Source organism: Scomber scombrus, chromosome 3 (genome assembly GCF_963691925.1).
Source record: "Scomber scombrus chromosome 3, fScoSco1.1, whole genome shotgun sequence".
Lineage (NCBI taxonomy): Eukaryota > Metazoa > Chordata > Actinopteri > Scombriformes > Scombridae > Scomber > Scomber scombrus.
The window spans coordinates 5,754,173-5,781,203 of NC_084972.1; the positions used below are offsets into that span (position 1 = coordinate 5,754,173).

Below are 27,031 nucleotides of genomic sequence, written 5' to 3' on the forward strand. Positions count from 1 at the left end.
ATCACAACCCCAGTCACCCCCCCTTCCTCCACCCACTTTATGCCCTCTTGTGTCCTCATGTTACTATCTTTGATCTCTCCCCACTTTTGTTTCACATCTGTTGAGATTGAATCAGTAACACCTGTTGCCACGCAGCATCCATCAGAGACCGCTGCTTTCAGACCTGCGCCCCTAATCCATCCCCATCCTAGATTCGGAGCCAAATTTCATTACACAATCAGAGAAGTCTAGATTTCATTAAAAAAAAGACAGGATTGGGTAATCTGGGGGCTGTGCTGCTGTCATGAGATCACTTCAGTAGAAAAAAAAACTTCCTTGAGATCTGAAAGCAAAAATGCTACATGCCTTATAAAGCATTACCAGGATTATTTGCACTCAGTTAATATTCTACAGGTTTAATAGTACATTACACATCTTGTCTGTCTTAATGAGCGTAGTTGGACTTTACTCATTCCAGCTGTTCTTTTTCTCATTCTGGACATTAATAGTTTAAGAACCTTTATAATCGACTTAAATTAAATCAGATATCGGCCCTTCTTTTATTCAACTGGCCTTAAATCACAGTTTATAAAAGGGTACCTGCAGATATGCTGATACTGAACATTCAAAGAAAAAATCAACCAATACACAAACACTGGCTTCTGCACAGAATTCACACCTTCCCCATCACTGACGCAATCACTGATCTGGTTAGACTGGTTTGACAAACGCAACACATTCATGAATGAATCTGAGCTCCAGATCATATCAGATGCCGTTCATTCATACCAAGTTCCAGGATAGGAAGGAAGGAAGGAAAGAAAGGAAAGCCCCTCATTAACCCAGCAGGGGGAGACACTGAGCTCTGACCTTTGTCCTGCACTGTGGGTGTCATATAACTGATAGTCTTAATAATTTACAAGATGAGCAGCAGTCCTTGAGAACAGACACATGTTAATAGATATTAATGGTTGTCAGTGAGAGATGACGCATGTCATGCGTGTATAGCATTTATATTTGAAATGTGTCAGTGGTGCTTATCCTTAAAAGTGATGATCAGAGCCTTCTGAATGTGACTCCGAACTCATTTTTAGGGCTGTGTGAGGCTAAACGGGTTTAAGAGTTACTTACTGAACGATGTAATTATATAATGGCCAAAAATATATATTTGGAGCAAAAAGCTATCAGTGAAATTGTCTTGGGGGAAAAAGCTCAAATCATCTGCAACAGTAGTGCATTTTTCTAATTTGAGAATAATCAAGAGGGACCTTATTTTAGGGACCTAATAGTGGAATAATCTGCTTATAGTAGATTTTGCGGACAAAGGCCAAATTAGTGAGCTTGCTGCTTGAATGCACAATCCTAATACTGTGATAGGAATTCAGCCTGGATAAAAAAAACAGAAAACGGGCATTTGCACTCCATGAGCACTGAATGAATTTCTCCATTGACTTAAACAGAGGACACTGAGCCCGAGTGGACCTCATCTGTTGACACAGTTTCCAAGAGAAAAAGTTCCAACAGCCTGGCAGACACTGATGGTAAAGGCCAGAGTTAAATGTAGGGTCGATAAGCTTGAAAACACATTCCACACAGAACTGAGATTGTCCTAAAAAAAATTGCACTCATTCAGGAGAGCATTAATATTGTAGCAGCCATTTGGCCCACCTTTGGTCACCTTGCCCACTGTGTTGTTTGGCACCAAAAAGTTGTTGTTTAGCACCAAAATCATCTTTGTGTTACCAAAGTAGTGTGTATTCTAAAGGTTTCACCAAGCTTCACACTCTGCTTCTACAAACCACTGAAGTACTCTACTTATTGCACTATGTTAGGGAAAGTTACCCTACTCTGAAGGAAACACTGACACACATAATCATACAGTGCATTAAAGGCCTGCTATCAAATGTGGGCCCTCATCATCAAACTCCAAAACATAAGCCTGGAACCTACCGTCGCTTCCAAAATGATTACCAGGCCTTTAAAGAGTAACTTAACACCTGAGAAGCTGCTTGTCACTTGTTGAAAGTTTCAAGTCTTTTGTACCACCTCACAGCTGTAACATGAGCCAGCAGTGATATCACAGTGTATTAACACACCCTGGAGTACATTCACATTTATATCACTGCAGCAAGATGTGAAGTTAAACTAGCAGGGGGCAGCAAAGATAAGGTTTACAGTTGCTCTTTAAATACATGAATAAATGTGGCACTTATTTAACAAAACGATTGCAACTCAAGGTCAAGTTACTAGCTTTTTCAGTAGCTTTCAGATGCATTACACAGTCTTTGTCACTAGATGGCGTTTGCTCAGTTTTGATGGAGACAGCTATTGTCTAGAAAAAAGGTAGTAAGTGGACCTTGAGTTACGCTTGTTTTGTCTAACTGCCGTTTCCAAGGCAAGAATGAACTCAATGCTAAAGCTACAAATTATGTGTTCTGGTTTTTAATAAGTTTTTTGTCTTGTACATCAGTAATGAATCAAGATTTCGGACACTAACTAATCATCACAATTACAGTTTTTGCGCTGTTGACTGCGCTGATAATGAAGTTTTATATTTTTTGGTGTCAGATGTTGTAGATCTGCAGTCCATTGAATAAAAATACGTTTAAAGTAGTTTTACACTTTGAATAATTGATATTTCTTAATGTTCACTTTATTAGACACAAAGATGACTTTGTTGACAATTTTCTCAGCACACACTGGGTAAGGTGGTAATGAAACCAAACAATTCATGGGTGTGGACATTCAATGAAGTGACTCAAAACGTCCCCTATTTAAAGACCAATACATACATTTTATCTGTCTGAATTTCCTGTTCCATGCTGGCCGTCAAAGATTTCAGTCTTTTTTGTTTTCTTTGTTTTTCTGTTAGGCCTTTTAGGGTGTTTAAAGGCAGTCTTTAAAACAGGGTTTATTTATTGAGTGAATCTAACTTAACGCATTTCACACCTTTTCTTTCTTCGTCTTCTAATCGTACCAAAATGGTTAGCTTCAGAGAGTGTGCATTGCGGTTCACTTGAGATTAACTTTTTTTGTGTGTGAATGTACTAACGACTTAATTTTAAAAGACACTGTACAGATATAACTGATAATTTTTTTTCTCCTTTGTATGCTGATATTTACTTTTTTGTAAATGCTTCGACCTGCAGATGTGACTTTGTAAATGTACTCATCCACTGATGAAGGAGACGCTGTGTCAATGTGTAAAGCCAGCGAAGATGGAGGATGTAAATACTGTAAGAAATACTGTGAAAAGCTTACTGTACAGTGATCCTTCTCACCTCTGTAGGAGTGGCAAGAAGACTTATTTAATAGTTGTCAGTAAATATTTCCATTAAAATGTATAAAATGATTAAAACGTGTGTTTTTTCATTTATCTGGACTCAAAAAGTGCAAAAAACTATATATAATCCTTTTTTTCCCTTCTTTCTGTTGACACTCCGGTTTCTGTTTGTATCTGTTCTATCTGCCAGCTAACCGTGCCTCTGCCCTGACAGAGGAAGGAAAGAGAAAACCTCTGTTGGGGGATATCCTGTCAAACACTAACACACGCAGGCCTGCGTGAAGCGCCAAGCTCCGGTGTGAGAACTCTTGACACCATCAGTGACACGGTCATCTGGCAAGTCGCTATGTGGCCTAAAATAAAATGCAACAGTAAAACAAGCACGTTCAACTCAGTTTCATTAATACATAGAATATTTCAGGCAACAACAGGTGGGAAGTTTGATGAATACTAATCCCAGCAGTTCCTCTCTCAAGCAGCAGGGCCAATAGTTTGGCAAACTTATTCCAAAGGCAAAATATACACTTCCCTAGATGACAGATACCCAGCAGATAACAGGTTGAACCACTTTCAACCCATAAAATGCTGATTTGAGTAATTTGGTGTCAATATCAGTATAATCACCAGCATATAATTTAGTTTAAAGCTCAAAAAAAGACATTTCAGTGCGGAGACTTTAGTATAAAACATCCCAACTATGCTTTAGACCGGTAGTCACCAACGTTGCTCCTGGAGAGCTACTGCCCTGCATGTTTTAGGTGTTGCCCCACTTTAACACTTCTTTTTAACGATTCTAATAATTATCTCGTTATCAAGCCCTTTACAAGCTTCAGCTGCTTGATAACGAACTAATAATTAGAATCAGGTGTGTTAGAGTGGGGAGCTACCTAAAACATGCAGGAGCAACCTTACTCTCCAGGAGCAGGGTAGGTGACCACTGCTTTAGAGGTAAGATTTGACACTGAACATCCTGTCACCATGTGCAGTGTCCACTAGACACAAAAATATTACAGCAAACCAGCAGGTTTTTATGCATTTTAAATCATCTAAATATCAAATCTCAAACTGCTTCACTAGTTTTCACTTCGCTGTAAATTGTGTAATTGAAGAACAAATAGTCAACAAATGTAATTGGAGTCAATAGTGGCTCATTAGTTATCAGGACATAGATAACTAATACTCATATAACAGTGTTGTCTGGTATAGAAGAATCAAAGGCACTCAGAGCATCAGAAACAGGCACATGCAGGCACATCCTAAACATTAAAACCACGACGACAGACCAGAAAAATGAAGCTCAAAAACTTGAATTTAAAATAAAATACTCTAAAATCATTAGAGCCTTTTTATAATAATGAGGGAAAAAAGATCAATCTGTTTAATGGCACTATAGAACATCAAAATATACAAAAAACGGCTCTGGCCATTGGTTGTTGAAACATTGAGATAAAACAGCATTGAGCCATAACATTATATAACAGAGTACAATGACAACAGTCAGTACAGACTGGTATTTCCATTTCATGCTACTTTATGCTTCATCTCCATTACTCCTACAATAAAAATATTGTACTCTGAAAGTAGATTATTAGCCTTCTACACAACTGATTTACATACAAAACATTTGGGCCTTAGTAATAATGTAACGCACACATGCACAGTGATGACAGCTAACATCCTGGGCTTAGACTCTGTTGATTCAGTTCAGGGTCATCTTTGAAGCTGTACTGTGTGGTGTAATGCTGGGTCACATTTAGCTGGGTGTTAATGATCAGGCAGGTTCCATTGTCTCTGTATATTTTGATTTAACTAATACACTTCTCATTAGTCTTTAGCACTTAAATTACTTTGAGGCAAATCTTCTTTCCTCTCCCACTAACCATCTCATCACCCCTCAAATTGATCTACTGACCTTTGTGAGGGGCCCCATCCCTAGGTTGGGAACCGCTGGACTAAACTAGCTAACTGTATATAAAGTTATTGAGACCAGCACCACCTCCAGCAGCTACAACAGTAACATGCTGCTCTAACACTGATGCTTCACTATTAATAATCTAATGATGTCATATATAATAATATATCAGTCAGAGGGACCAAACCACTACTTTTACTGTAATACTGCATACTACATCACTCATAATACTGCAGTACTTTTACTGTAATACTGCATACTACATCACTCATAATACTGCAGTACTTTTACTGTAATACTGCATACTACATCAAGCTCATAACACTTACGTACTTTTACTATAATACTTAAACTACATCAAGCTCATAATACTTGTGTACTTTTACTTAAGTTACTTTTTAAGGAGTATTTCAACTTGCTGTACTGGTACTTTCACATATGGGTTCATACTTCTTCCACAACTGTCCATTTAGGTGTCCCAATGAGACAACGTGCATAATACCGGAGCCTTGGAAATGGAATGTGACTGGTGTGCAGCCATATGAGTTACAGCTGTCTGTGACAAGTTAAAATATCTGCTTGTCAAGGTAAGAGTTTATGATTACTAAGATTACACAAGATTCTAATTTGCATTTACTTTCTATTACCAGCTGATAATGTGCAAATGTGGCAATGAGCTAAGAAAAGCTGAGGTGGTTTGTTACTGTGGGAACGTCCTCTGGGAGATCTGAATTAAGGTGCAAAGTAATTACTAAACCAACCAGGGCCCGTGGGGAAGGAACCACACACACTCGTGACAAAATAAATTAAACAAAACACAATTAACACAACCAATTTATTGTCTTTCAAGAGAAAAAAAAACACAAAACTCTGAAAACATAGAGAAATGTACACCTTTAAATTACACAGGCTCTTATAAACAAAATAAAGTCTCTTTCTATATTTACATCAGCAGGGGTGACGAGCGGTGACTCCTCAGCATGTCTCCACTAAAATAAGATAAACATTTTGCTCTGATATCCATCTCTGTACACAAAACCAGCATCTTTACTCTACACAGCCCTGAACAGGCATGGATACGCCCCCAACCCCAGAGGTCTGAAATTTCTATTTTTCCGCCTTTTGTTGATTTGTCAACCTTGCAGTTAGCTAAAGGTTAATTGACCCCTAGTGCTATTATGATAAGTTTTTCTTTCCTAACATGGTCATTAGGTGATGAGAACACACAAAAACATCATCTATGTGCCTTAAATGTTAGGTACTACAGTCTAATAGCTATTAGCTAAACACACTATGGATAATGTAGCCAATAACGTGGCCCTATTTTATGTGACTGAACCACAGCTGAACACCCCTGAACAGTGAATTTGCAGATTCCGCAAACCTCCACAATCCTCACTTACTATGGAAAGAGCTAAAGTAGCCTAGCTAGTTTATTTTTTCCCCCTTTTAGGCTACATTTTGTTTAAAGTACCAATTGCTAACATAAAACAACAAACTAAGCTACGATTACTTAGCTTTCCACTTGAGAGCTTGCCAGCTTGTAGCTAAGTTTCAAAATGCTACAGACCTTCAGGACAAAACTAAAGCCAACCAGGCTAAATTGTTAGCATGGAACTTAATTAGCCTGTTTGATTATGGAACTCAGGATTTCCTATTTTGTACAAGTGAAAACAAAATAAAATGTCAATTTAGGTTGTTGTTCCAACTCAGAAGTTGGTTATATTGTCATAAAAATTGGTATCTTTAAGCTAGTAAAACTTGCATGCCTTTCAAGTGTGGCTTTCAGTGTGGCATATTGTTTAACTGAGTAACTCACCATTAGTGAATGCAGCAGTACTATCAAAGATTATGCTAAGTGCTAACATAAAGCCTATCACTCAGTCAGCTAGCTGTTAGCATTAGCACCACAGCCAGCGATATAGAGGACACATGGATGTTTTGTTTCTTTGTTCTCATAACTAAGTTGACCAGTGGTTAAGTTGACCAAAATATTCTGTTCACGTTGGGTGGTGCTGTCAAAACATTCAACATAACCAACACATGACATTTTCTCCATCTTTGTAGCCACCATGTTACCAGAGGTAGCTGTTCCAATGTGAAACATTCAGAGTTGGGAATGATTTGCTTCTGTATCTGTGAAACAGGAAAGTGAAAGATGACAATACTGTAGCATATTCAGATGGATCTTTATACCTAACCCCCCAATATGAGACTGATTGATCAGTCACTGCAAAAATGCCCAATTCAATAAGTCATTTAGTTTCACTTTCAGTCTTTAAATCCAATGTTTTCAGTGCAGCTTCAGGAAGATCAGGACATTTTTTCAACGAATGTCAAAGTGTCACTATCTTGAAACGAGGCTGAACACAAGACACACTAGTACCAAGAGAATGACACTTTTTTTTTTGGTGACGCTTTATTTTACAGGGCCCTTCATTTTATTGTAATTTCCGGGAAATTACTGTAAAATGTTATAGTAATTTTTATAAAAAATCATTTCCAGTAATTTGCAGACCTTACCTTTCCAGTAACCTTACAGATAAGGTGGTACAATTTGGTACACATTTATTGACTGGCAGAAAATGATTAGTTTGTCTTAGCATAGGTTTTTTGAATAATTTCCTAAAAGTATCCACTGTGTAAGCATTAATTCTGAGGACCTTCCTTTCACATAGTTTTTTGGTAGTATATGGGGAAAGTGCTAATTATATTTTTAAGAAACAACCTAATATGCTAATATGTTTTACACACAAAACTAAACCCTGAAAACTAATGTCAATCTATCAGTAAATAAGGTACAATTTGGTATATATCAGTTATCAGCCAAATTCTTATTTTAAAAATCAGTATTTGTATCATCCCAAAATTGGAGCATCCCTAGTCCAGTCAGTTTTTTAAAGACTTTTACAATTGTACCAAATTGCACCACCCTCTCAGTAAACTGTCCAAAAAAAATTACCCAGTAAATGTCTGCAAATTACCCAGAAAATCTCCAGCAAATTAGTATGAAATTAAAGGATCTTTAAAATAAAATGTCCCCCCCCCCCCCCAAATTCACACATTGTAAGAGTTAAAAAAAAAAAAAAAAAAAAGGTGTATGTGGAAATGTTCTGCAGTGCTGTCGGAGGCTGTATCTCAAAAGGGAAAAAAAACAGCAGACATTTGAATACACAGAAAGGAGGTGCTCAACACGACAATCAATAAACACTCAAAGAAGCAAACACAGAGGTATTAAAAAATAGGCAAGGCTGAGGTCAACCCACCATGCTATGGAGAGGGATGTGATAGACACACAAATACAGCATATACAGCACAGCTCAACTCAACAGTGTGATGTAGGAGGACGAGGAAGAGGAAGGTTTGGTTGTTAATTTACTGTGTATAATGTTAATTTCATGGGTACCCTTGTTGGAAACCCATTAGGTGCGCTAAGAGATGGAACATTTACTCCGCTGGTGGTGACAAACACACTTCCGTTGTCACTTATAGATAAGATCTGGCCTCTCCTTTAGACACACTAAATTAAAGTGGAATAACGTCTTACAGCTGCCATGTTTTTTTCTTCTCCAGTGAGACAAATTAAAAGACACATTATATCAGCCGAAAGTGAGTTCCTGAATGCTACAGTGATGTGATTGGGCACTACAGCAACTCTACACATCAAGTTCAGTTTACTTGTCGGTCTGTGAAAAAGGCTGTATTTCTTTTGAGCCCCTCAACTTTATGAAAATGCAATACTAAATTGCTGGAATAAACCTTTAATCTCCTTTCCCCCCCTTAATTTTTATATAAAAGATAGCAACTTCACAACTTTCACTTTGACAATATGAAATAAACTTGAAGAAAATAAGCAGACAGGAGCTCTTCTGGGATTCTCATTCCTCAGTAACAAGTGTTTACCAGCAGGGGGCAGTACTTGCATACCGATGACATTTCCGTCACAGTGCTGCTGCACTAACTAGAGGGAAGTTACTTGCCTGTAAGGTCCATCAGCTGACTAACATGAATAAACAAGGATTGTGTTGAACTTGTGTGGTTCCTTTTACAGCTTCCTCCAATGACTAACTCCTGTGAGGGATTTTATGCACTGAAAGTCAACATGGGGGGAACAAGAAGCTCCAGGGATTAAAGGATAAACCATCCACATTATAACTTCAATATACTTTCTGTATTCTAACACAAAGCGACTGATGACATATCTATGAAGGGAAATGAGTAAGATAAGAGCTTGCCTTTCTGTGTGTGTGTGTGTGTGTGTGTGTGTGTGTGTGTGTGTGTGTGGGGCAGGGTTTCACTGAGGACTCAGCTAATTTACAAGGGAGTAAGTATGACGTTTCCTCACAAAAGGGGCAATTTTCTCATTCAGTGACAACTCAATCCCTCCCCGTTTCCTTAGTTCATCCTCCATTCTTCACCTCATACTGTCAGTCAACAAAGAGCACCCCTTTCTCCTCAGCTACCCATCCCTCCCGTCCGTTTTCTTTTTTTCCCCCTCTCCCCACTCCCCCCCCCCCCCCCTTTCAGTCTGTCAGGAGCACCAGTTCCCCTTCACTCCTCTCCCCACCATCACTCTCCTCTCCTTCGCTGTACGGAGGCCGCTCTCTCTCTCTTTCATTCATTCGCTCCCTGGGCAGAGAAGTGGGCGTGGCTCGGCCCTCTGCCCTACGCGGCACGGGCGGGGCCTGCGGCAGGTAATGCTCCAATAAGGCAGGGTGAAAGGGCATGGTTGCCACTGACACTGAGCCGGCACCTCCCGGGTACTGGCCATCGTTGTGAGCATAGTGGATTGGCTGTGGTTCCGTTTGACTGTAAAGACAGGAAGTGACACATGCACACTGAGATTAAAAAACCCCAAAAAAAACAGTTTGCTGGTATTCAGTGACTCTTATCTTTCATATGAGAGAGGTGATAAGGTTTGACTGCTGTGCAGAACATGTTGACTTATCAAAACTATTAACATAATGCAGTTTCATCAGATTTCAAACAAGTATTGATGACTATGTTTTTCAGTTGGAAGTTAAATGTTGACATTTGATTTATCTCCAATTGTTGCATATGGAAATATGAGGTAACCTATATTTTCCTACTGACCGAAGCACATCATACAGTTAATCCTACAAACATTAATACATATTTTAATACATTTTTCAACAAGCCAAGATAGTGTGAGGTATTAACCATTGGCATAACCTGTTTGCCCTTTTAACAATTTTTATTTATTTTATAAATTTAATTTAAATGTAACATTAAATTTCAGAAGTTGTGCTGTTTTATTTTGCTTTTGGCTTAGAAAGTGGGTGCAAGTTAGCCTCTGCTTGTTGGCACTGATTCCCGCTACACGTTACTTTACGTTGATGTCATTTTAACACCTGCTGAGTCACTAGGAGCTCCTGCATTCTCAGCGTTGGTTTGTCCCACAATATACAAAAGAGGGGGTCAAGTTACCATCAGCCAAGGGTCCAGGATGGATGTATAATAAGAACTGGATGAGCTCCTGCCAATTTTTTCCTAGTGGCCACTCGTGTTATTGCAGCGATTTTTCCTTAGACCATTATAACAAGAAGTCTGTAAAACTGTTGACAGAACACCTCCAACTGGAAATATCAATTATGATTATAAATGTTTTGTATTTGTAAAACTTTCCTTGAGGCGAAATTGACGTCATCGCAAGCTATAGTCTATGGGCGGAGTGGTAACTGCAGGCGTGGCCAGCATTAGAAACATATTCATTGGACCGCACACCTGGAAGTAAACCCCTAAACTAGAAACATTTTTCGGCTTTTGCACCAGACGAGCAATTCTGTATCCCGTATCCAGCTGGCTGTGGTGACAGCAAATTACCAGACTGTGAAAACTCACATCAACCTTAACACTTCATGTTACATGTTACCCTGTAATTTAAATCACATTGGAACATATGGAATGACCCCCTAGAAATCATACCATTCAAATTCCCAGTCCCAACACACATCATCAGCTGTTACCACGTTCAACCCCACGGGAGTAAACTACTGTCAATAAACACAACGTTGTGACATAATATTATCTCACCTCTTTAAAGAGTCTAAAAGAAAAACGTGGTGAATATATCTGCAAGGCAAATAAAAAAATAAAAAATGAGGACACTCAAAAGCCCTGTTAACAGCTCCAACCTCCAACTCCTCCAGCTTAACTAGTTGGAAGAGTTCGAAGGAACAATGGCGATAGATGCTATTCATTGTCGAGGACAGACTGAAAAACAGCCCAGCTGCAGTATCAATACAGCACTTTTGTTTGTGTCTTCAAGAGTAAAAAAAAGAGAGAGCTTTGGGAGCTGCAGGCATTATTTACTATGTGTGGAGGTGCAGAGCAAACTCCTGCCAATGGAGTGAATTGTTAGTGTTGTCTGCCAGGGACAAATGCGCTCTCATTATCTCGAACTTGTGTGAAGCAGGCTGGCCGCTGTGCGCGCGTTGCTTTTTCTACCTGTGCGTGTATGTCGCTCTCTGCTCCTGTCGGCGGTTCTTCATCATGGCCTTGTACTCGCCCACCCTCAGCCTCCGTCCCTCAACGATGCAGGTCCGCTTGGGTCGGGGTTTGTACTTGTAGTCGGGGTAGCGCTCCAGATGCTGCCTGCTCAGCCTGGCCTGCTCTTCGTAGTAAGGCTGCTTCTCCTGGTTGGACATGGACTTCCACCTGGAGCCTAAAAGCAAAGATACATTTAGCACAAGGAGGATGAGGGAAAGTTACCTTAATGCGCAATCAAGCCAGCAGGTGAAAGTCAGGTATAGCAAGAGAACACACTTAAACTTATGTGTCTTTGAGTTGAAATCTAAATAATTAATTTCCCACTTTTAAAAAAATCCTTTAACTAAAAAAATTTAGGAGGAAAACCAAGTTCACACATGCAGCCTAGCATAGCATGAACACTTCCGGGCACACCTAACCCTAACTGAAGTCAAAACTGTGTAGAAGTAGCACAAATCAATTTTCCCTCCAACTAGTTATTGAATCTTTTCATTTTTACTACATTGCTACTACCTCATAGCACAAGTCATTAATGTCACTAACAGCAACAACTAGTTAAAGTTAGCTTAAGTTAGCTAACTTAAGCTTCTGGGCACACTAGACCAAGTAAGGCTGTAACAACAAAACCCCTGAATGTATCAAACTGAGCAAAAGAAGACTTCTTCCTCCAACCAGATGAATCTTTTAATTTTTACTTTATTACTACATTACCATCGTCATACAGCACTACTTTTTTAAATTAATTTAACATATCATGTCCTATTTACCAGTTAAAAGTTATCACCATGATCTTTGTTGACTAAACTAACACTGTCTTCAACCACATGTTATTTCATTTATACTAAACCAGAGATTATTCAATTAAGTGAAGTTTCTGTTCTCCGGGTGAAAGTGTGGTTCACACATCTTCAAACAGAGAGGTGTGAGATTAGCTGCCGTAGTAATTGGTGTGAAAATCAGCATAAACATGAATTTTCAGTGATCCTATCAGTATGGAGTATATCAAAGAAAACCGGTCTCGGTCAATTGGGTGGATGTGTTTAAGAAGTAACTAAGTAAATTGTCATTAAGTAGATGCTTTACATGAAATGACGTTTGTGTTTGTGTGCGTGCGCGGTTGTGCATGTGTGTGTGTGTGTGTGTGTGTGTGTGTGTGCATGTCTGTGTGAAGCATGGTTGCCCACAAGCCACAAACTCTTCACAATAAAGAGGTATGTAAATGTTTGGTCCGAGGAAAGGGATGCCAGTGTGTGTGTGTGTGTGTGTGTGTGTGTGTGTGTGTGTGTGTGTGTGTGTATATGTGTATGAGTGTGTGTGGAGAAGCAGGTGGCTGTTCATGCCCTCACATGTGCCAGGCCATGTCTCAGAATAGAGACACAGAGTCAAACCCACCCCTACCCAGAGCGGAGCTCACCCAGGATCTTGCTGATGGAGGAGTTGTGCATGTCGGGGAAGGCCTGCAGGATCCTCCTGCGCTCATCCTTGGCCCACACCATGAAGGCATTCATGGGTCTCTTGATGTGGCCCGAGGAGGGAGGAGGCCGGGCCTCAGCGTAGCCACCTGGGACCGAGACGGGCAGGGCACCTACAGGAAAGAAGACTACAGTCAAGAGGCCCACGCCAAACTGCTGCTGAGCTTGGACTCATTCCTCTTTAAATAAATCTCTGTTCCTTCCGAGGAGTGGTAATGTGTTTAACCTTTTCTCTGACACCCCTAAAATTGGTGAATATCTCCAGACTGTGTTACCTCACTAGTTATTAACCTTTATTCACTGAAGGAAAAGTTTCGCTTCACCCACAAACATCCCATTTCATATGCAGTTATGATTCACCTATCCCACCCACGTTTGTACCCGAAACTTTTGTTCCGTTGCTTATTACAGCAGCCGCACTCAAGGAGGTGGTGATGTGATTAAGTTAAATCCGTAGGTGGTGGTGGAAGATATTTTAATGTCAACGTGATATCTCATGACATTTTGTGATCATAACTACAGTATACTGTCTCTTGAAATAGACGGTTGTTATAAAACTCATGACTGAGAGAAGCTGAATTGGACACTGCTGATGTTACTTCCCATTAATGAAGATAAGGCTGTCAACATTAAACAAGCTCTTCCGGGGACACCTACCCTCAGAGTCGCTGCTGAGGTGGTCCTCAGTGGACATCAGTGCTTGTCTGTCTTCACCCCGCTCCGAGTGTGAAATTCTCCCGCTGCGTGAAGAATCTTTATACTCCTAAAAAATGATACAAAAAGACAAAGACAGATCAAGTCAGACATGCAGTAAAGTCGCATAAATATTCACACTCGAGCACAAAGACACAATTTGAATTTCGACCGCAGTAAAAAAGATGACCCAATGTACAAAGGGTGTGTTCAAGGCTGGCATGTGTTACACAGAGTGCTATTTAAGGTAAAGAAAACGGCACGCTCTGCCATATCAGCTGCTGTTTAAATGCAGAGCTGTAAATGCAAAGAAAGGAAATTACCACACTATAGAGGAGGAAGAATGGTGTTTATTGTCTGAGGGAGGAAAGGTGAAGGAGAAAGGCAGAGATGGGAATGTAGCAACTCTGAATTTGCAAAGCTAGCGCACCATCCGGCATATTATCTTTCATCCATTCAAGTGCTGTAAAACTGTATTTATTCCCTGGCATGCAGTGGAGTGTAATACCAAAATAGGTCAGTCAACAGTATTGGTGTTAAAGCAGCAGCAGCAGTAGGGAGAGGCGAGATGGAGCAGGATAATGGAGGAGAGGAGGAGGAGAAGAGCGACAGTACAGTATTACTGTGGACAAAGAGAAAGGGCAGGTGGCTCTGTCAATGCCACACTGAGGCCTTTGTGGTATTGTGAGGCTGCAACAGCTGTTGCTCCAGGACGAGGCTGAGACCAAAGCTTCAGCCACCTCAAAGAATGAAAACCAAGACCAGAATAGAAGACAGGTTTTTTTAGTTGTTTTTTTTTTTTAGAGGAACCAAAACAAAATCAAGCAGGGCTTATATAATCGAGTTCTGGACGAAAAGAACATTTAAATTTGGGATACTTTCATGGCACTCTAAGCAATGACTACCACATAGATGCAAGATGAGTTTCCTTGGCAAAGCATTTAAACTTAAACTTCTGAATGCATCGTTTTAATTCTGCACTGTATTAAACTATTGAAGATGTGTGTAAGTTAAACAAAGATGTTACACATGACTGCACTGAACAAACGTACAAAAAACAACATACCATATTCGTCAGGGAATACCGAATACGCAACCCCCTTTCAATTACTAATAAGGCAAACACAAGAGTCAGAACCTCTTTGTCTTTTGTGTCTAGAGGGCAACACATAATATACTCAGTTGCTACAATGTTCTTCTATGTGTGAGCGTGTGTGTGAGTTCACCACAGCTGGGATATCCTTTAGTTGGTTAAACCCTCAGAAGGAGCATGACTCCCTGAAACCCTAAACCTGACTCTGACCCCCAATTAGACTGTGTCGATGTTGGTCAGGAAAAGAGAGAGACAGACAGAGACACCCTCCTATCCTGTTTATTCAGTGAGTGTATTTGCATCACTAATCCCAGCTATTTACAATACTGCTCACACACTGGCCTTTTATTAACAATCATTATCATCATCTTTACATGTTGTGATAAGATCTAGAAGGTTTATTGTTTTGACTTTATGTAAAACTGCTATTCAGACATTAGGCACCATGCAAACTTGCTGTCATGTTCATCTAGTTGCATGTTTCAGAGTTGCTGTAGATAAACAACTTGTGACTTTGTGTGTGTGTGGATTATTTAGTTTGGATATCAACTGACCATCTTTCCAGAGGAATCTCTCTCTCTTTCTCTGTCTCTCTCCCTCTCTCTCCCTCCGGTGCTGTGGTTTCTCAGGAGCTGCTGGGCATCATGGATGGCCTGGGTGACAACATCGCCGTCTCCAAGGAAACCTTTGGCCAAACCAAAACAAAAAAAACAACAGGATGAGAAGGAGGAGAACAAAAATGAGGAAACAAAGTAACGAATCACGATGATGAAAAATAACAAACATAAGATAGATGTCATCTGAAGTCTTCTTCTAGAAACACATCACGGATATATAAACTGTTTCCTTCACCAGCAGATGAAGAGTAGTTCTGTGTCCCTGCAGGTGGAAACTACAGAAACGTATGTTCTAATGTTATCTGATTTAAAATAATGAACTTTTTATAATATGTTGTGATAACCGACAATCCCTTCTTTGAATGTAACTACATGCCTTCTGCCAAGTGCTTAACTGTAAAGTCACACACATAGATCACCTGTCAATCAAATGCTTCTGTTGGTACAATCCCTTTTTGTCTTTTGTCTTAACCGTTTCTGTAGGCTGCACTGTTATTTGTTTATTAAAGGGGACCTATTATGCTTTACCTTATTTTTTCAGTCATAAATATAATGTTACAGTATTGGATGTTCATATTAAATGTGGCCAAATAATGAAGTAAATGTATGTAGAAGTAATCCTTGTGAGTGAAAAGCACCGGCTCCAAATTCTTCTGAATGCTTGGTTTCCAATGTTTTTTTCTACTTTGACCCCAAGCTGATGTCAGCTTGTGACGGATATCTTAATATGATCATCTGCTGGGGTTAAATCAGTGACGACAATGTGACTTTACAATTTAAAGCATTTACATATACATATTTTTTTTTGCAAAGTTTGCTCTGCATACATATATATTTTGCCGTTCGCACCGTTCAGTCAAAAAAAACCCATTTAAAATGTTGAAAGAATTTGATTAATTTGAAAGAAATTCTTCCCATAGCTGCTGTTTTTTATCAATACATAGTTATTAGTAATTTATATTATGTGTTTCTTAGTAAAACTGTAAAACTGTCTGAGGCATATTACAGATGTTGAATGCATTTCCTCCTTCATAAAACATTTGCAGGGCTGATTTTTAGAAGAATTTAAAACCTAAGCACATTGCTCGAGTTATTCAAACAACTCTCAAACACTAGAATGGCATGAATCAGCTGGCCTGTGCATCACACGACCCATGTGTGTTCACCTGCACCACAATTCTAACAAAATGTAGACCCTCTTGCACTCAACACTGCAAGAAAAAGTTGTCTAAGCGAGGAAATGGCAGTTGTTTCCCTTTTTGTGATAGTGCATCCCCACTTTCTAACTGTCAGTAGAACTCACTGAGAGCAGATCGTGGCGGGCTGTGGGACATCTCTCTCTGAAGATCTCTGGCTCTGTAGGCCCCCTGCAATGCCAGCGATCCCAGCTCCATGCTCTGTGGACTGGGTGTTTTTCCCATCTCCAGCCCTTTAGGCTTGGAGGTCAGGTTCAAGGGCTGACTGGCTTCCTAGAAACACAACAGTGAGAGCAGATGAGCAGGGGTGGGGCCACACATTCAGGCGTAACCGCAAAGGGCGAGGGTGTGCATGTATTCCGGCTATGCACAGCAGATTTTGCATGTTGGAGCACATCGGAGCACATCTGTCACACCTTTGTAGCGTTTCTGTTCTTTTGTCTTCACGTTCACCTCATCCTGTCTTACCTTTTGTTTATTTAAGCTGTGTTGGTCTATCTATGCTTGAGAAACAGCAATGCAAATACAGTTCATGCTACACACACACACACACACACACACACCTATACCACACACATAAAACTTTTGAACAGAGGGTGTGGTGTGTTCTAAAAGCTTTTCACTGTCCCAAATAACATAAAAGTATCATATGTTTAATCCAGTGGGCTTTGCTTTGTGTAACGACCCTTAAACCACACACATAAACAGTACATAAACACACTACAGTCAACAAACACTATCATTCACTGTCTCCTCATTAAATTTTGTAGATGTAATCTCTCCACAGTGGGTGAATGCATAACACGTGTATTTACAGAAGTTAGAAAAAGGAGTTTGTTACAATGATTACATAAAAATCTGACATGCAAACAGTATTACTGCACTGATACCATACCTGTCGGAAAGAACCGCTGCTCCTCTTAATAGGGTTGGGGTTAGGGTTGGACAGCAGCTGCATGGGATAGTCCACGGCTGTAAAAAAAAAAAAAAAAAAAAAAAAAGTTCTGTGTGAAAAAGTAGTAGAAGCTCAGATGTGGAAACAAAGGGCTTGGTCAGTCTTGCTGTTATGGGACACAAAGTTTGGTTGCTATAAAAGTTATAGCTGTGATGGCGACACACAGCTGGTTGAAATGTCAGTGACTTTATAGTTTACTTGCACTCCTCCCTCAGTTTAACTTCATCATTCATAACATTCACAATGCCAATACATCAGGAAACAGAAATATGACACACCATATTGCTTTGTTTCATACAGTATCTAAATGGCATAATTAATATTTTAACAGTACATGTGTTCATATTTGAAATGGACACATTTAGATGTCATTGGTTAGTATGTTTGTCTTTAATCATTATATTTGATTGGAACTACCCGTGCTGAGGGTGTCACTGCTGGTTTTTGCTGGTGTTGCTTAGGCCTCAGTACAAGATGCTTGTAGTGAAGCACCACTGTTAAATTCAGGGAGTGGCCTATCAGACTGTACCAATTGCCCAAAACATCATGGAAAGGTTGTAAGTTTAAGACTGGCATAACTACCATTATTTAACGGAACAACATGGCAGACACCCTATATAATTATACTGCCCAACCCTAATTGAAAGTAAGTAAGCGCAACAAGCTATAACAGGAATACCTCGCCCAATCAGTAAATCAGCCTATTGTTGTTCTCTTCATTAATGCAAATGGGGGAAACTAGCTGGTCATTCTAAGCATCATCTGAAAGTAATGTTTGAATTTCAGATAAGATGCAACAGGTCAAAAAACCTTGGGTAAAGCTAAGGTGGTTTTCTGATGGTGTAAAATGAAACTGCCATACATTAATATAGTCTGTCACCCAGGTTAGGATACTTAGGGTTGCCACCTATCACATAAAATACTGAATAGTCCTGTAATTGGAAACTTAAGGAAGTGTTCCACATTGAACTGGTACGCTTTGATCTGTATTTTTGAGATTCAATCCAGTTCAAGTCTATGGTAGAGACATCTGTTAACCCTCAGCCTATCTTTCAAGTTATGTTCCACTACCCAAACATTATTGGTCATGAGTGACTGCGTTGATACAAAGCTCAGCCAATCAGTGCCATTTGCGTCAAATCAATATGGCATCCCATTTCCATGATGATGGCAAGCACATAGTAAACCACCAACAAGGTGGTCAAAAATGATATTAAAGGAGTTACGGTAGGGTGGACCTTCAAGCAGCTAGTAACCAATTTCAGGCTAATCGCAGACAGACATGGCTGTTGTGTGGACTATTTTGGAAAACTAGACAAGGAAAGCATGAATTTTGCTTCTAAAAGAGTCCGTATATTCTATAATTCTACTGCTTTTCTCTTTTTGGACAAAAAGATCTGAATAAATATTTGCATATTTTGCATTATTTGATCATTATAGAGCCAGCATTGGTCTGGTAAATGGTTGAACCCATTGCAGCTTCCTTGATGTGATTATGTATGGTATGGATATGACTTTTCACATTTTTGGATAAGTCTATTACTGAAGGGTAATGCAGGTTTAAGACCGATTGTTTTGGACAAAATTGGCATGCAATAATCAAAAATTTGTAATAGGTCCACAGTAATCAGAACTGTCTTAAGGTAATTTATAGTGCCCCCCCAAACCTAAACCCCTGCTTGCATTCTGTATTTTCATTTCAGGGAAATCAAAAGTCTGTCCCTGACAGAAGTCTGACCATGTTTCATTGGTGGACCGAATAATGAAAGTGTAACTGTGTAACCTCAACTGCCGCCTCAATCTAGTGTCACCAATTCTTGTATCCTTCGTTTCGAATTAAAAGCCCTCTAGTGTGTCATACACGGTACAGATTTGTACTAGGTTTCACCTAGTCTTGTCAAAACATGAAAAACTTCACGCACATTTCTTGAAATAAAGAAAGCAAATGAATGGCTATCCTTGAATTCCACCCACAAGGTTTTAAAGACTGGCTTTGTGTCTTTTAGGTTTAAAAAGATAGAAAAGACAAGGTCAACCATGAGCACCACTTTTAAGTATTCTGAAAGCAAGACAGCACAAAGCTGTGGCTTTTTAAGCTGTGCCCTCTATAGCCTGCAAACTGTACAAGCATAAGTGTGTGAAAGGTACTATAAACCATACTGTTCAACTGACACTGATGTTTTTGCATTTTCCATAAAACAGAGATTGAATTGAAGTGCAAAACTAGTAATAGAGTATGTAAGAAATGGCCATAAAAGCTGACAATGTTCCTATCACAAAAGTCCTGGTGATAACCTTGGAGCATTATTAAAAGATCACTTTTATAAATGAAGACAAATTGAAAGAATTATTGATCCCATCAGACTTTGATTTTAGATGTTCCTCTGGATGTTTTATGTTTTTGTCCACATTTAAAACTTCTCTTCGTCTCTATTGGAATCCATTGCAAAAAATGTGTCCAACAAAAAAGCTGAGTCTGGCTCTTTTACTGCAATGCAAATGACAGTACCTTGTGTATATTGCAACAAAAGATACAATGATTGTCACTGTGATAATTTGCACCTAAGCTACTGTGCAGTGTTTTTGTGTCTGATAAACTTGAAAAATCATGGATCTATTGCTCAATCTGACGTTCTAGAATTGTCTTTCTGTGGTGGTGGTGGTACCTAAAAAATATGCCCCCACCAAAGCATTGCCCATCTTTGATTTAACAGTGCGCTGCTACAGACACTGTATCAAAAAAGAAACATCCAAATAGAACCTGTTAAAAATCTCATTGGTCTTTTGTTAATGGATTTTTATTATAAAAAACAAGGCGACAGGAAATACTCAATACAAAATGTGTTTAGACTTATGATATCCATCATTGTATGTTAGACTATTTTTTAAGTGTACTTTTATTTTATTCAATGAAACTTTTTATTGTTGCCATTCCAACAAGGGATTAAGCTGAAACCTGTTTGCTAGCTCGTTTTAACTCACTTGGTTTGCAGGGGATTGGTTGCAAAGGCAAGGTCATCTGGGGGTCAGAGGTAACCTGGAGGGACTGGGCGTTGGGGTGGAAAGCCGGGATCATCACGTAGGGCATGTTCACCTGCTGGGACGATGCAGGACAAATGCAGTTTACGTAAGAGTTCTAACATCTGGTTTCTGTCTTAAGATGAACACATATGTAAGTATGCTGCAGGCTGTGTGTGTACATGAAAGAGCATCTGAAGGAGCATCTGAAGGTCTTGAGAGGAGCTGACCTGGATCTGCTGCTGAAGCAGATTGATCTTGTGCTGCTGCTGGATCAGCTGCTGCTGCTGCTTGGCGATCTGAGATACAAGACACAATATTCTCACTCAGACATTGCATGTATATGACACTAATTCATTAGCGCACACCATGTAGGTGAACATGATCAGGGCCTCAGTCAGCCTTTACTTCCACCATTGGCTATTCACTGCAAAATGTGTGAATCATTTTCAACACATAGAGCAATCACAGTGCACCATTGACAAAATACACATTTAAAATGTAGTGGTACATTTATATTTAAAGGAGACAAGGTGGTTAATTCATTTTTGTTTAATACTTAATAACATAAACCTGGTTCAACTGAAAAAAACATTGCAGTGAACATGAACTGCACCAGAGGGACACAATTTGTTACTTAACTGATCTCAAGACAAGAATAAGTGGATTGTGTGTGTATAGTAATGTGCTATAAACATTTGCATTAACGGATCTTGTACCATTAGCATTTAAAGTAACCCTAATTTTTATCTTTAAGCTCTCTTTAAGACGGTCGTCACGCCTTCCTGTTGTTTGACTCTCTTTCTCAACTGATGCATTCTCAGTCATACAGGAGTGAAAAAAACACAACCGGATGACATTTCAAACAAAGATCGCCTTGAAATGTTATCTGTCTAATTTGCCTAATGTTCACTATTCTTTGCATGTAATGAAAAAAACAAATACACACAGAAGGGACTTTTTTTTAACCACATATATTTTTCATCAAGATAATACAAAAAAAAAGAGCACACACAAACTGAGAAATCTGTCTGAAAGTTATGTCGAAAAACATGTATACATTTTATCACTGCAAGTTCATTATTTGTACATTTTGGTGCTGGGACTCGGTGATTTGACACCTCTGAGGAGTGCAGTACCTGTTCCTGCTGTTGTCGAGCCAGCTCCATCTGCTGCTGCTGTTTCTCCAGCAGCAGGTTAGCCATGTTCCTCTGCTCTGAGTGGGCTCCCAGCAGCTGCTCCCTCAGGCCGGTCAGCTGGTTGATCATCATCAACAACTGGAGCTCCTTCTCAGCCAAAGACTCTGGGGTACCTGGAGAGGTTGGAAATGTCAATTTTCAGGGTTTTGTTATGCTGCCCCTTTACACGCTGTTGTGTTAAAAAATGATCATGTTATGTATCCAAAAATATTTCTATTATCTCCTTTAAAAAAAACTTTCATTTATTATATCAATACAACTTAAAAGAGACAGTAGAAAGAATCTAAGGATGGAAACTTTCCTTCTAATTACATTTTTGTTCAATAAACAACAACAACAAGGACACTGGACTATTTGGTTTCTTGATCATTCTCATGAGATGAATCTATCATGAATTATGTTATTGATGTATTTTCACTTGCTAAAACTTAAAGCAAGGACAACAACCAAAAAGCTTAATAAAAGGGGTAAATAAATACTGTATATGACAATGGGACAGTGGGTCTGAGTTCCTCTGAGTATCAGTTCGTGAATGTCTACCGCCTGTTGAGATTGGCTTGGCTATGATGAAGAAAATACTTATGTTATATGCTTTTTTTTGTTTCCTTCTTTTTTGCCCCACTTGGCCAAATTTTAGAAAAATGGGAAGATAACACCAACAATTTTGACTGAAAATGTCTCCAACCAGTGGCCTACCAAAAGCTGACCTTTCAGTTGTCCTGTCCCCACTGTGCTTTTATCCAGAAGTTTCTCCTTCCAGTCAGCATTCAGCAGCTTCTCAATGGTAGGCATTACTGTTAACAGAACACAACAGGTACTCAGCAGAACCGCAATGGGCAGCACTAGATGGCGTAAAAAAAAATATATATATTCTGTCAAATAAAATCCATCTGACACCAAACTACTTTCTCAGCCTCTCCTCTGCCTTCCCTAATGGCATTGATTGAAGAACACATTTGAGGTGCCGAAGGGCAGAGGTTGTTTGTGCATCTGGGAGAAGTTTTGAGTGTTAGAGTGGATCAATATTTGGACAGAGAACAATCCAAGGTCAACTAGTGGAGAGGCTGGTGAAAGACTTAAGGGCAGGGAGAGTCTTAGGAGCTGCTTGGAGACAAGCCTTTTACTCGACATGTGAAAGATTGAGCATTATCAGACCAAAAAAGCACCCCCCACCCCCAAACCCATTCAGGAACCAAAACAACACCTTCGCTTTGCTAGACAAACCGTCACTTGTACGCATCAATTTTCTGCAGTCTGCATTGTTTAATGCTGAATAGCAGCAGAATGTAGTGCACTTAAACACATAAGATATGGAGTCATCAGAATGTGGCCCTGAGAAAATTGTATGGATGCGTGTATGTGTGAGTTAGAGAAAGAGACTCCCATAAAGGGAAATAAAACTGAGGTAAAAAAGGTGAAAGACTGTGGAGGTGGAGGTGGAGCACAGATACCAATGTTTAAAATCCAGTATTGAAGTGAATGGTAAGTCATTGTTGAGATGAATTAAGTGCATATCCAAATACAAGTCTGTTTACATTTTTCTCATGCTGAGTGCTGTAGAAACAACCTATTCTAAAACACTAACAGTGCATCAACTACAGTTTTGATGGATTTGATCAAATGTTTGCATTGATCTCTGAACAAAACTCAAATATTAGATAAATACAAATAATAAAGATACTATATGCAGAGTGGGGAAATGTCTTTGGCACCCCTCATAGGTCTGGATGCCACTTGAATACTTTTAATACTTTGAAAGATAATCGCAAGTTGCCACAAGTCGCAAGCTTCTAAACATAGTAGCTTTAAAAACTGCGCGTTTAAAACATAATGATGTTTTATTACAACTTGGATCTCATTTTCAGAGGTTTCTATTGGTTGTAATGTTTACATGCTGTGAAATCATCTGACCGATCATGTTACTGTGTTCTTGGATCTTGGTAATGACTTTGGTCCAACATTATCATAACCGATAGATACAAGTTTCGAAAAACATCATGGGCACTCCAAAGCCAACAGAATTGTTACTCTAGGTACTGTAGCAAATTTCAAGTCAATCCATTCTATAGTTGTGAAGATTTCATTCAAACACGAGAATGCCAGACTAATGAAGAAAAGTCATTAGGTTACACTCTGTGAGGAACATTAATTGTATGTTTTAATGTTTCCATGTTCTTACTATTATTGGGTTTTATTTTTATTTCTCAAATTGCATGTTTTTATGTTTTTTTTATTTCCAATTCCTACTGTTAAATGTTTGTTTTATGTAAAGCACATTGAGTTGCCATTGTGTATGAAATGCGCTATATAAATAAAAGTTGCCTTTCCTTGCCTTGCCAATAGATGCTGAGATATTTTAGTTTGGACCAAAGTGGTCGTTGGCTAACTGAATGACATTACCATTCCTATGGCCACACCGCTGAAAACAGAACATTCAAAGCAGCTCTGAAGAAATCTAGGATTGTTTTGTCAAATTATTCAAAACAGGATACCAGATGGAAACATTGGCTGCCAGGCTAGGTCAATAGGTAAATGAAAACTGATAGTTGTAATTTTGCATGTTTAATTGGGACAGCTTCTTTTGCTGATCTGAGTATGGTTAGTTGTCAGCTATTGTACATCAACACTCGTCTTGACAATGGACAGCAGAAAGTGAATGAAAGGCCATGATAAGAGTTTAGACAGACCTTCTTTGAAGTTGGATTGTCCTTCTGGTCGATCGTGCCTGACCTCTTTCAGTCCCAGCGGGCTTTGCCTGTGTGGCAGCTCTTTACCCGGAGAGCCCTCCTGTCAGGACGCAGAAAGAGACCATCAGATGACAAAGCATCACCAGGACAAAGAAAAGTACAAATTTTACTTTAACATATCAATCTGTGACATTTCCTACATTTTTCATTTGCTTTTCTGCAACTTTACACACTCTTTCATGCCTTTTGTAATCTCCTTACCGAAGGGGAGCGGGACAGCGGTGGGGTCAGTTGACGGGCCTCCAGCGGCTGATTTCCTGACCAATCACGTGAGGGAGATGTCTTAAGAGGTTCAGCATTGGTAATGACTCCACTCCCTCTACTGGAGTCCTCTTGTTCTACTTTGACACCGACACCCACCATGCTGACATCTCCAATGGAGTGGAGGTGCAGCGCTGGAGGGCTGGGTTCAACCATTCTGTTGGAAGATAAAAACAAAATTAAAATTTATGATGGTAAGTGTCAACTAGGCGTGTTGAGGTTTGGGCATTTGCCATATAAATTTGGAAGTTGATACCATTACTGGAAAGAGCAGAGATAATGCCATAAAAGAACATCCTTGAGTACTTGGCAAATAATTTATCTCACTGATATAATAAAAAATGCAGTCATGCATGTGCTCACTTCCATACCCTTTTAACCTGTTTGAAAAGAATAACTCTGCAAGATGAACAAGTTAAAACAGCTTTTGGAAAAGAGCTGCTAGACTCAGCAGGCTTAAGGAAACGCTGCTGTATGCGCAAAGACATGAACAAGACAAAGCTGGAGGAAGATCAGGGGATCACCAAAGTCTTTACAATTTGTCTTTAAGGAACCGGGAATAACTGTAGCAAATTCCAAGGCGTGTTTCACAAGGGTATAAAAGTCAGCACTATTTGCCCTTGAGCCAAATTTCATGGCAATCCATCACATTGATCTTGATGTTTTATAGAATAATTGAAAAATTGACCTGTTTGTTGCGCTAGAGGAAACATTGGAGGATCATCAAAATCATTTGAATATATCCTCTAAAGACCCTTGAATTGCAATGGCAATACATCAAATACTTAACAAGATATTTCACTTTCTACCAACCACGAACATCAACCTCATGGTGATACTAGGGGGAAAAGCCAGGGGTTCAACAAAGACTGTAGCATTCATCTTCTGAGGACCATGAATGTACAAAACTTGACGATTACATATCCAATTGTTGTTGAGACCGACAAAAAGACCAACAACTCATCTCTAGAGCTAAGAAAACTGATTGCCATGTATCCCACCAATGGGTCCTTACAAAGGATCTTCAGCAAAATAAAGTATACTGTAAGTTCTCAAATAAAAGCTGATATTCAAATACCCTACCAAGAAATATGACCAAGTAAAGGCTGCCCTCTAATTACAGTCAGGTAAAAAAACATTGAGATGGCTGGATCACATGATACATTTAGGATAGTGTGCTGTACATATCCATACCACTCTGTTGTAATGTCACAATTACAACTCTGTTGCAGAGGTTCTTTTTTTTTAACACTCAATTCTCTTTTTCATTCAATATTTACTTGGGTTAGGGTTAATCATCCCTCCACTGTCTTCTCTAACTGAATTGATGTTGATCAGTTCATGAAAACATGGCCCAAACTCTCCTCACATGGGGGGTCCTTGATGTCTAATGTGTGTCAGCCAGGGTCTGTTTCATGACGAGTGACAGGCACTGCCGAAGTCAAGGTCAAGGGTTAGGTGGTGGATGTGTCACCGCCATCCAAAGTCAGAGCAAGGCATATTGTCTGTGTGTGTGTGTGTGTGTGTGTGTGTGTGTGTGTGTGTGTGTGTGTGTGTGTGTGTGTGTGTGTGTGTGTGTGTGTGTGTGTGTGTGTGTGTAAAAAAGTGAATAATAGAAGGTTAGAGGGGAGGGAGACAGACAACACCTCAGTGAGTCAGAAAGCGGGAGAGGACAGGTTGAGTGAGAGAGGTTTGAACCACAGTGAACTTGAACAAATCAGCTCAGACTTGTGTGTTTGTGTGTGTATGTGTGTGTGTGTGGTGTGTGTGTGTGTGTGTGTGTGTGTGTGTGTGTGTGTGTGTGTGTTATTTCCCAGCTCTGCAGCAGGAGGAAAGAAAAACACAGCAGACAGCAGAACAAAACAAACAGAACACACAAGGGCAAAAAGTGCACATATATATAAAGAGGCAGAAAAAAAGCCATTGTTGGAGCCGGGGAACAAAGGAAGCCGGGACAATGGGGGAGAGGCTGACAAAAGCCGCCGGCCGCAGGAAACAGGCCAGATAACAATGCCAGCGGAATGTGCCGACCAACTCGGGAACACGGCAAAAAAATGCGGAGCGCCACCGTTCTGCGGAAAGCATAATAATGATTA

At 39.6% G+C, this 27,031-nt stretch overlaps 1 protein-coding gene across 1 annotated transcript; it reads right to left on the bottom strand.

Annotated features, from left to right (window-relative positions):
- Nucleotides 1-9,697: 9,697 nt before the first annotated feature.
- Nucleotides 9,698-25,091, bottom strand: LOC133977482 (transcription factor SOX-13-like). The gene is made up of 14 exons (XM_062415663.1): nt 24,876-25,091; nt 24,615-24,714; nt 22,635-22,721; nt 21,868-22,040; nt 20,959-21,027; nt 20,693-20,804; nt 17,651-17,727; nt 16,863-17,028; nt 16,765-16,770; nt 15,497-15,627; nt 13,814-13,874; nt 13,099-13,269; nt 11,643-11,859; nt 9,698-9,983 (listed from the first exon to the last, which is right to left on the bottom strand). The coding sequence occupies exons 1-14, from the start codon at nt 25,089-25,091 to the stop codon at nt 9,698-9,700; spliced, it is 1,872 nt and encodes a 623-aa protein (XP_062271647.1).
- Between the last annotated feature and the right edge of the window lie 1,940 nt (nt 25,092-27,031).